Source organism: Rhea americana, unplaced genomic scaffold (genome assembly GCF_003343005.1).
Source record: "Rhea americana isolate MKP2758 unplaced genomic scaffold, rheAme1 scaffold_5, whole genome shotgun sequence".
NCBI classification, from domain to species: Eukaryota; Metazoa; Chordata; class Aves; order Rheiformes; family Rheidae; genus Rhea; species Rhea americana.
Window position 1 is genome coordinate 2,853,962 of NW_028186645.1, and position 10,719 is coordinate 2,864,680.

The window sequence follows — 10,719 nt, forward strand, 5'->3', positions numbered from 1 at the left end:
CCTCCTCTAGACTCACCTCCAGCGTGTTCAGCAGCCCGGGTGCTCCACGCACAGTTGGCCCAGAAGCTGACCTGAGAGCTCATGGGCTGCATGAGGCTTGAGGGTCATCACCAGTCACTGCAGGCTTGCACAGAATTACTTTCACGTGCATTTAAACCAGAAGTGCCTTTGGAAAAAGTTTCTTAGCAGAGGGCAGCAACAAGAGGCTAGGAGAAAGCAAGGTGGAGACTACCTTTTCTGGCGGCTGTTTCCTCAAACTATTGCTCTAGATGCAGAGGGGCAATAAAATGTTTTCTCTCCCTAGAAATCCAGCATTGACCACTTGACTAGTGGTTGACTAGGATGTCATCTCAAATCATACTGAATCTGGCCGCAGGGAGGATGGGTGCATACACTTTTAACAACACATTTGTAGTGTCTTCTAAGTCTCTAGCCCATGAACAGAATTGGACATAAACATATACCTGTGCCCCAACCAGTGGCTGTGAACAATTGTCTTTGCTATTCCTCATTTCACTGGTGCAAATGTCAGAATTTGCACCAAGAGAATGAACAAAGGACAAATCTTAGCAGCACACAGAGGCATTACACTGCTGGAGGCATGGAAGGTAGCTGGATGTAGACACATGGCAGCTCCAACTCAGAGTAACAGATACCCAGTGGGACAGTGGTGTGTGTCATTAAACAACCTGATGAATGCACTGATGGGATCAGGGCTCTGAGAAGGTATCTTACATTTGCAGAGAGTGGACTAAATTTCCTACAAAAGCCATCTGGTGTGGTGAAAGCAGATCAAGCAACTGGGATTCTTTGAAGCTTAAGTTCTCTTTTTATTAATATTTTTTATTATTGGTTAAGCACTGTGTGCTCAAAACTTTCCAAGACAGGATGATATGATCTCTGTTCACAGAATCCAACAACTCTAGGTCTGAGGCTGGAACCTGATTTTATACAAACAACAGCGCTGTACCCTGCCCTATCTGCTGACGAGCTGGACCTGACTCTGATTTGCAGAAAATAAATAATACGATGAAAGTTTTACGGGAAAATCTTCAAGATGAAAGGAGTGTCATGACTAAAATACAGTGTTYGCAGAGCCTTGGCCTTCCCTTCTTACCAGCAGAGATTTTTTGGATGGGAAAATCTAACACAAATCATAATCACTTTAACCTTTGAGTTTTCACAGTCTATCTCTTCCTCTCTGAAGCGACCCCAGGCTCGCCCTTCCATTGGGGGATATAGTTCTGATTTGTGTCTTGTGAGGTTGAGAGATGTGGAATAAACTGTGGTTACAGCTTGCGGACGTGAAGCTCCACCTAGCAGATGGCTGAAGCCTTGCTCAGTGGGCTCAGTGCAAAACAACAGAGGACCCCTGGCCAGGCCTTTCTTTCGACCTCCACAGGACCCAGGGTGAGGGAGAACTGTCTATGGCTGCCCATTCGCACAGCATTGCCTTCACAAAGCCTGCAGCAAAGCGGCCATCACGGTAAGAAGAGCCTTCTTGTTGTGCTAATGAGGAGTCCTCATTAATTGATATCCCTCTCAGGGTAGCTTAGCCTCAGTGCGAGCAGCAGGGTTTATACTGCATGAGAAAGCCCCCCTGCAATGGCATTGCTGTGGGTTAACAGAGCCCTAACGAGCTGAAAGGTGAGCACCTGCATTAGGAAACGCAGGACAGACTGCAAAAAGCAGAGCACAACCCAGGGCAAGAGCTCAGGCAYCAGTCTGGGGGTACCCAGGCTGCTACAGAGACCTGTAAATACCCACACATGAGGCTCCAGCGAGTCAATGGCAATGTCCCAAGAGCAGTCATTTCTGCATAGAGGTGCAAGCTCAGAGGAAACCAGAACTGCATACACACAGGCTGCAGCATTGATCTCCTCAGCAGGGCTTTGCTAGGGACCTTCCCTTGCAGAGGAGTGAGGCTGGCATTGAGTAGGGCTTTTCTAAACATGTTACAAAAAAGATAGCAAAAAACTCTACAACCAGTGTTTCCAGACACTCTTAGCAGTGGCACATTATGTTGCCATCTCTCACAGCCTGAAAATACAGTAACACCCACCTATTTTTCAGAGGCTACATCTATCTACAGTGAGCGAAGGGCAGATCCAAGAGACTCTTCAGACCASACTTTCTCTTCTACACCTGTGAGCCTGCAAGCACAGCCAGATAGTATTCTCCAGGATCTAAGAGCCCAAGGGACTTGGGCACATTCAGGCACTGCCAAGCATACCCTGAGGTCATCCTCAGCAGTAGGTAATGCTGCTAGGTGAGCAGAAGTGAAGAACACTTGCATTTTTTCATTTGGTTGCAATAAAGACATAGACGATTAAAAAACAACCAAAAAAGCTTTTCATACCATGCCTAGAAAAAACATAGTCATTCTTTACCATACAGAGTAACACTTTATACATAAATAATTTGAATGTCTCACTCTTTCATGGAAAGTAAYAGAGAAAAACCTTCAAGGTTGATATGTGGGAGCTGGCATTACAAACCACATAGGATAAAACCCAAATCCTGCACACAAATGTTCTGATATATGGCTCCAGAGTTGATCTGTACACACCTTCCTTTCCTGCCCTGGAAGGAACTGAACCAAAACCCTCCTTTGAAGACCTCTCCCATCATCATCCTCTGGTTATGGATATCAACCATGCAATCTCGGCCCTACCACTGAAATCTAGACCTTTACAGTTGCAATGTCATGAAATCCTTGTTGGTTTCTGCAGGAGGAGCCACTGCATTCTCCAAAGTGCATTATTCATTAGGCTTTCAGAGACTGCTGAATTAATTAGGCCTACTCCAGCCAGGTCACTTGCAATTACTTCTATTTCTTGGCTGTCAAGCTGGTTGCTGAAACAGCAAGGCTAGGTACTGCACATTCTAGTAACATTGGACTAAAATTTGGCGCCTTTATGAGGAACAACGGACTGCAGGAACAGATAAACAAGCCAGCAGGGTTGTGGAGAAGGGACCATTCCGCAATGAGAAATCTGAGCTTTGATCAAGGAGACAGCAGCATTTGACTCAATCTGAGCTGGCAAGATCACATCCTAAGGCATAATAAAAGATGTCATTCTTTTCAGTAGCTGAAATTCTCCCCAATGGTTTGTTCCTCCCAGGATTTTTTTATGTGATCTCATGTCTTTAAAGTCTTTCCTCTGAGGAAGTTGATCGTTTAATATAGACTACAGCATTAACATCCGGTACTAAATCAGTTGGACTGCTCTGAAATGAGGCAAGCGGGCGTCCTGGAAAGGAAATAAAAATGCAAGTTTAATAGAGGAGACCTCATGCTATTTCTTCCAAAAGACACAGGAATATAGTACTTCCTCCAAGGAGGGTCATTCTGCCCTGCTGTACGTGTGTTTTACACTGTCAGTGTACTCCAGACACTGACTGCGCTCAGTAAGCGTGTACAAGGAATGCAAAATCAGGCCCAAGAGGCTTTTACATCTTGCTTTGCTTTACACAGTTGCACTAAGAGGGACTGGCATGTTCCCACAGCTCTCATTAATCCAAACAGAAAAGTTGAGCAGTCAGTATTTCAGAGGCCTGCCACACACTTTCGTTATCTTCAGTTGCAAAGATTTACYGTAAAAATGAGAGGAAGAAAAACTGCAGCAAGAGAAACATAACAGACTGCAGGCGCAGCGCTGGATGGCAAGCACAGCGTGGCACTGCAGAAAGGATGAGCCCTTCTACGCACCATTTTGCRCAGTTTTAAGTGCAGTTCCTTCCAGTAATGCACTAAACACGGCATCTAGCATGCACCCTGTTAGGAGACCGAATGTGACACATCAAGCAGAACTCACACCATCCATCGCTAGTACGAAACTGGCTCTAAGAGATTTAGGTTGTATCAAAGCAAGCACTGTTATGTCAATAGTTAAACACATGCCAGTTCCACACAAACTCATGAAAGAYTGTATTTTTGTTGTTTTAACAGAATTCGTCATGTGAGCTGACAAGGCACGACTCTTCAGCGCTGTCACTGAAAACACTCATTTACCTCATTTAATGTTTTACTTTATGAGTAACAATTTAGCCCACAATTGAAGTGTCAGCTAAATGAGGTAATTCATAATATAATTCCGAAAACAYGCTAGCTATAAAAGGCTATAATCAGAGCTAATTACAGGGACATTTGTGAAATCCATTGGTTTGGGGCTTTAGCTTTGATAAAGAGGATAACAGCTTACAAGTTCTTGTAATTCTTCCAGTTACAACAATAATAACCACCTACTTTTACACAGCTGCTCTCATCTCACAAAACCCCACAGCTTTTTGAAAACTATATATACCACAGGAATTGTTTAACCTACACCAAAATGAAGCCATCTCCATGTGAAATAAGTAACCGTTTAACAAGACATAGCAGTGCTGTGTAAAAATTTGAGAGAAAAATTCAGAAAAATATCGTACGTTCTGGAAAGGCAGCAGAAATCCGCAGAAGGAGAGTGCATTTTTTCTCTTACGTCAGCACCTCTCTCCTTGCAAATACTCTTGACCCCTGGATGGCCACCATGGCAGCCACCTGCCTTGAGAACAAGAAAGTCATCTCTTATACGACCTGTAGACTCAAGGCACTATGAAGGAGGGCAGCAGTGTTATCCCCACTTACGAATGATGAAGCTGGGGGACCGTGTGGTCACTGGCTTCACGCTCCTGCTACAGGACCTTCAGTCCTGGCCCAAGCTCACCTGTCCATGTCCTCTGCTGAGTGACAATAAAACTCTGACATTGGGACTGGGAGTTGCAAATTGCAGCAGCTTCCTCGGCACCATGGACAGACAGCAGGCATCCCAGGTGGCTGTAGGAGGGCCAGCATTTATAGTCTTCWACTTCCACAGTTCGGAAGCCCTTCAGGGAGATGTATTCTGGGAACACAAAGACGATATTTAGAGAAACTAAGTGCACTTCCAATGACTAGTTACAACATAAACGTTACACTTTGCACTCCAGTGAAATTCTTCACTGAAATAGCAATAGGTTGAACTGATCTGCTTAAATGGAGTGAGCGAAGCTCCAAAAGTAGAAAGCTCCCAAGTCCTTACTTCTCCTATCAAGCACTGGGCAGCAATTCCTCAACAGATGGAAACTTGAGAGACCTGCCTGCTCTCTCCTGCAGAGAATCAACATGGGATGAAGGGGCAGGGGAGAGACTACGGGGGCGCATGAGAGGGCAGAGGCTACATCTGTAGGCTGCAATGAGGAGTGGCCTGTTCTAGCAGGGATCCAAAGGAGCCAACGTCACAGCGGTGCCCTCAGCCCCGACAGCAGCACCAGCTCCCTGGGGAACTGCAGATCTGCCATGTAGCAGTACGGGGCACACGGTGACCCACACACTGTGGTGCCACCCACAGGTACAGGAGATTTAAGAGCCACAGTAGAGGAAAGGGAGGCTAAATCTTGTTCCAGCAGAACACAAAAGACTTGACAAGCCTGAGCAGGCAATGGGAAGGTTATTGCTCACTAAGAGTCTCTCCCCACCCTCCCACACCTCTGGGATGGTGATCACGTTAGCATGCTGCTATTGGGCCAACTGCTAAGTCAACAGGTAGGTATCATAGGAAAACACTGGCAATTCCTGTCAAAACTGCTGATCCTTCAGCACAAATGCCCTGGTATTTTTGTTCATAAACGTGCCAATTCCAGCTGCTCTGAGCACAAAGTGATTTCCTTCTTCAAGCTGCCATCACTCCTCCACCACCTCAAGGAAACACTCAGGAAAATGTAAGCCATAGTAACTGCTGGACTTTCCGAGCCTTTCCAGTTGGAAAGGATGATCAGCCACATCTCTACCATGGAATAGGTCCCATTTATACACAAGAACATGACTGATAAAGGCTCCTTTATCTACCCATACATCAAACAGAGGAATGGTCTTCAGAAAAAAAAGATACATAATRGGGCAGCAAGGCTCTAGCCACACTCAGCTGAGTCAGTGCGTGACCCCCACACACCTTGTGCTCCTATAATAAACTGTGCTGAYCAGCCAGAAGCCATCAAGTGAAACAGGGGAAGACTGTGTATCAACCTGAAAAATTGCTCTATTTGTCAAGAGAATAAGACGACACTGAAGAGAGAAGAAAACGAGAGACTCAAGTTTACTTCTCTGGTCTACTTGCTTAAGCTATAGCAAATACATCAATTCACTTAAAATACAGGCTGATGCCCGTTCCGAAAACGATATTTAGAAGTAGTGCAAACATATGTTCATATGTATGCCAGACTGTCTGCATGGCATTTACTTTGCAAGACAATGTAATCATGCATAACTCCCATAAAGAAACAACAACAGACTGCTTAAATGAGGGAGGAAAGAAAGATACTTTGATGTTGAATTCTATTTCTTGTAACTACAGATTGTCTGAATGTAAGAGAAATCAGAATTTGGCCAATTAGAAAGTTTCTTGCTCCCTTGGGAATTATTAGTATTACTTAAAGCATCTGAAATATTGTACCTTTTAAAAGAAGAGGTCTTTTCTGTAGATAGAGCCCAGACTTGTACAGATGTAAAACCTTTTCAAAAGCTTCCAGGGTTTCATTTATTCCATATCGTAAATCACCTACATTTAAAGAAAAAAAATGACAGGAGATGAGTAATTCCAGAAAAATACCATCTACAATCTTCTAATAAAAAAGCCTTCGTTTATGARTATTAGCCCGTACCTGTTGCATTCAGAATATCACTCAAAAAGGGCTGTAAAGGTGGAGGTGCAGAGTGTGGCAGAAGATAGGTGAAAAAATACCTGCAAAAATCCCACAGGCTGATTAGAATATAGTTGCTCAAATTCCTTAGTGATTAAGTTGTCTACATTTTCCTCCGGCTTGATTAGCCCCATGTGACTAGCAAGTCTACCTTGGTTCTTAAATTACATTTGAACACTTCATTGGCATCTCACAGACCATTCTGTGGGCTAATGTGGAAGCTTAGTCTTTACAGCACAGAGTGCAGCCAAGCACCACACTTCAGCTTTCAAAGCCTCGAGCAATGGAGCTTTCCCTCATTTGTACTCCTTGGACCCAGCTTTTGTGCACTAACCAATGGACTTGCCATCAATAAAAAAGACCTATACAAAAGAAGACTCATGCAAGACCTTCTTCTTGCCCTGAAAAGGGTTCACAACCCGATTACCCATGGAAAGGTGGAATACTCTCTTATTTATTTTCTGAACCCTCCAGAAAACTCCTGTTTACAAGAGATAAATACATCATCGCAAGGCTGTAACAGTCTATGCAGGGATTCACCCTTTAACAGCAAGTCCTGCCAACAAGGGCTCCCATAACAAGTCACTAAAGCTGTATAAATATCCAGCTGCCAAGACTTCCACTTTCACCCGATCTGCCAAACATCAATGGTGAATGGAAGTCATCACACTTTAAAGATTAGCTGGGGGCCTATGTGAAGTGATGCAGCAGCCTCAGCCTCTCGCCCATCATTTGGGTGTTTCATTACTGTTCCGTAGCTGCCCACAGTTTTGGCAGAGAGGCAGAGTTCAACGGTAAGGGTAGCTAGCCCGTTCCCAGCACCAGCGGGTCAGAGCCGATGYGCTTCAGCAGGCAGCCTGCACTGCCACCGCTCCCAGCAAACATAGCCGGTGGCTTTGAAATGACAGGGCTTTTAGTAGGTCTTGTTTGGCAAAAGGCAAATCCACACGTGCAACCTCTGAAGCAAATTTCTAGAGGGCATTATGGAAAGGGAGCAGTAGAAGCAGGATGCCTACATTCTCCCTACACAACAACCAAACTATTTTCCTGCCTTACAGGGAAAATAAACTTGCTTCAAAGCAATCCTTAACTACCCTCTGACAGAGGTGAGGGGGAAACACTGCATGGAAGAAATGCGAGATACTACATGCTACCGGCATTCTGTGAGTTCAAACAAGCCAGATTTTCTTCCCTAGCTAATTGGACATACCGATATGCATTGAAAAGATTCTTCTTTTCATTCAWCCCTTCACATTTCCCAGCTGTAGAGCATTTGAGAGGAAAGCTTCTCGTAGGGAAGTCCAGTGTGCAGTCATTATCTTCCTTGCAGGACAGCTCCTCGGTGCTGGCGTCATCCAGGTCTGTCACTTTTAGATTTCCATCCACCATAACAAACTGCCTTGGCTGGAAATCCAAGAGGACTATTGAACCCAGGGGGGAATGTGCCAAGTAAAACAGCAGTTTCACAAGACTCAGGCAAATCTGAGAAAGAGAAGATGAATATGCATGGAAAAACAGATGAAAAACAGCTATTAAATTGGAAATAGAACAAAGGAGAGGGCATTCAATGAAATTAAAGGCAAAAAAGCATATAGTACTTAAAAGGTAATTATATGTATGCTACAAAATTTATTATCAACATTGCCACAGGATTTGACTGTGGTAAGTAGTTTAGCAACATTTTTTTAAAAACATGTATGTACAAAAAAGAGATGTGTGGTTATAGTAACTAGAGGAGAAAGCTATGAGAAAAACTATAGCAGYCTTCGTGTTTCAGGATCTGTACTGATTTGCTAGCTGAAATCAGAAGAATTTTTCCCCCTCTATTCTGGCATAGAATTAATACCTTCCCCTCCCTTCCCCCATGCTGCTCCATATAGACTGAGTCTCCATGGTCATTAATACCAGATTCATATGCTGCTGCATCACTCAGCTGTACAAATTTGGGCACAAAATCATATTTCTGAAAAACTAGCCAAAGTATGCAATGTATTTTATGCCAGCTTTCTGCTTTTGTGTCAACTTTCTGGCAGCAGGGAAAGGTCAGAGAATATCTGATCCAGCATAAAGCTTTGTAGGCAACTTTTGAACAAACTGCAGCTAAAAGAGTGCATTTACACTGACCCAGCACTTTAAGCAGCTATAGCATTTTTCATTCACTATTGGGAGTCCTAGGGTCAGATTAACTGCATCCTCAGCCAGGTGTGCCACAGTCAGATCTGCACTATGTCTCTCTGCCTCAGATAGCGATCTATGCAGGCACAAGCGTTTGCTCACTTGAAACCWCTCACAGAATCCCTGGTATCTGATGCAGCTCATTACAGGGAAAATCCCATCCATTTAGATGCCCTAATCAGGAAACAGGGCTAGACAGGGTCAGTCTACTTTCTGTGTTAGTGCCTYGAGCTATTGAAAGATTATTAAAATTTTAATGCCACCATCAAATCCAGTAATATTGGTTTCTCAGCTCTGTAGATGTCTACGTTTTTGAGAAGACGAAGTGCACAGAAACCTATGCAGAAGCCAGTATAAAATAGCTTGCTAGCAAGAGTGGAACTCCACAGGTCAGGAGAAATKATTCTGGAAGCTTTGACACTATTTTAACCTCACTAGTGAAGCAATCAAGTCGAAGTGAACCCAGCTTCACTTTCCGCAGCTCAGTGAGTCCAGCTGCCACACTCTTGCTCTGGCTTGGACAGCAAGGTTCATTTTCAACATTCAGCATGGCAAGGAATTTTATTTTGGGAATTTTGCTGTGATTTTATTTTACCCAAAACATTTTGTATTGACRTTAAAGTACCCACACTTCTACTTGATGCTGTCCTTCCTCCCAGGAAGCAAACAAGTAGCATCAGCCCCCAACCGAGACCTTGAGGCAAAATTGTAATACATGCCATAACCAAAGCACCTGCCATGTCTTAAGTCCTTTATGCTCATGGTGAGCTTAAAAGTCTCTATGTGTAATGTTTAGGAGACAAGACAGATACCAGGAACAGGGATRTGATCCTATCACCTACAGCATGAAGAAAGCAATTTAGCAGTGTTTGTATTAAGAGTAGTACCTAAAGGGCTAAGATCAGAAACATCACACACACAGCAAGACAGGCTGCTCAGCTTGCTGCCTAGAAATAGGTAATACACAGGCAGCCAACAGCAGACACATAGCAAGGTTAGGTGGCTTTCTTGAGTCAGTCCCTGTCTGCTGATGCGTCTGGCCATGAAAGCCATTAGTCCCTCTGTGGAGGAGACAATCAACTAAAACTGTAGTATAATACCGCGTGTTCACACCAGCACAACCCTGAGCAAGATTTTGCTGCCATTTCTTCCCAGCAAAATTCCTCTTTTAAGCCACGTTAGAGGAAAGAAATCTATCTGTGAAACTCTGGACTATGGCTATTTTTAATGCATTTTAAAAGGACCAAAAATAAAGTGATTTAAAGGCAATTTGCAGGAGCAAACAAGAGTGTCAGCATGACAATCCCTTTTGCCCCAGCAGTCATCATGGGCTCTTCACATCTACTCAGTTCGAGGTCTAAAAGCTACTGAGAAAACTCCCTTTGTTTTGTTTTCTTACTTTAAATCTCTCCTCCCAGGGGGTCTGCAGAAGCTGAATCATCTCCAGGGGGGATCCCAGCTCCAGCATAGCTGTGACCCTTACTTCAGGATCTCCGCTGTTATCATAGCATTGACCATGCAGCTGCGGAGAGAGAAGCAGCAGTCTCAGAGCAGTGCCAGCCAGGATGCAAGGAAGCGCGGGACGGCTTTCCAGGCAGCAAGGCGGACTGGGGGAGGCTGAATAAATACCGACAGATCGACTCAGCCCTCGGGAGTCAATTAGAGCCACGGGCACCACCGCGCGCGCTGTGCTCCAGGCAAGCCAAAGCCGGAGCGCCGGGGCCGGGCCGGGACCCGCCGCGCTCCCGCGTCGGGGCCCCGGACGGCTGCGGCGGCGAGCGATGCAGGACGCGGCCGGGGGGAATTTCCCTATGAACGAGGCGCATC

The 10,719-nt window shown here is 44.7% G+C and overlaps 1 protein-coding gene across 1 annotated transcript in view; it reads right to left on the reverse strand.

Annotated features, from left to right (window-relative positions):
- Nucleotides 1-806: 806 nt before the first annotated feature.
- LOC146588686 (extracellular tyrosine-protein kinase PKDCC-like) overlaps nucleotides 807-10,719 on the reverse strand; it is an 18,401-nt gene continuing 8,488 nt past the window's right edge. Inside the window, exons 5-10 of the mRNA XM_085317629.1 lie at nucleotides 10,292-10,414; nucleotides 7,928-8,199; nucleotides 6,679-6,758; nucleotides 6,471-6,575; nucleotides 4,707-4,883; nucleotides 807-3,254 (exon numbers count right to left, since the gene is read on the reverse strand). Of these exons, the coding sequence (XP_085173755.1) occupies nucleotides 3,151-3,254; nucleotides 4,707-4,883; nucleotides 6,471-6,575; nucleotides 6,679-6,758; nucleotides 7,928-8,199; nucleotides 10,292-10,414 (861 nt within the window). The 3' untranslated portion in view covers nucleotides 807-3,150. The remainder of the gene's footprint in view (nucleotides 3,255-4,706; nucleotides 4,884-6,470; nucleotides 6,576-6,678; nucleotides 6,759-7,927; nucleotides 8,200-10,291; nucleotides 10,415-10,719) is intronic.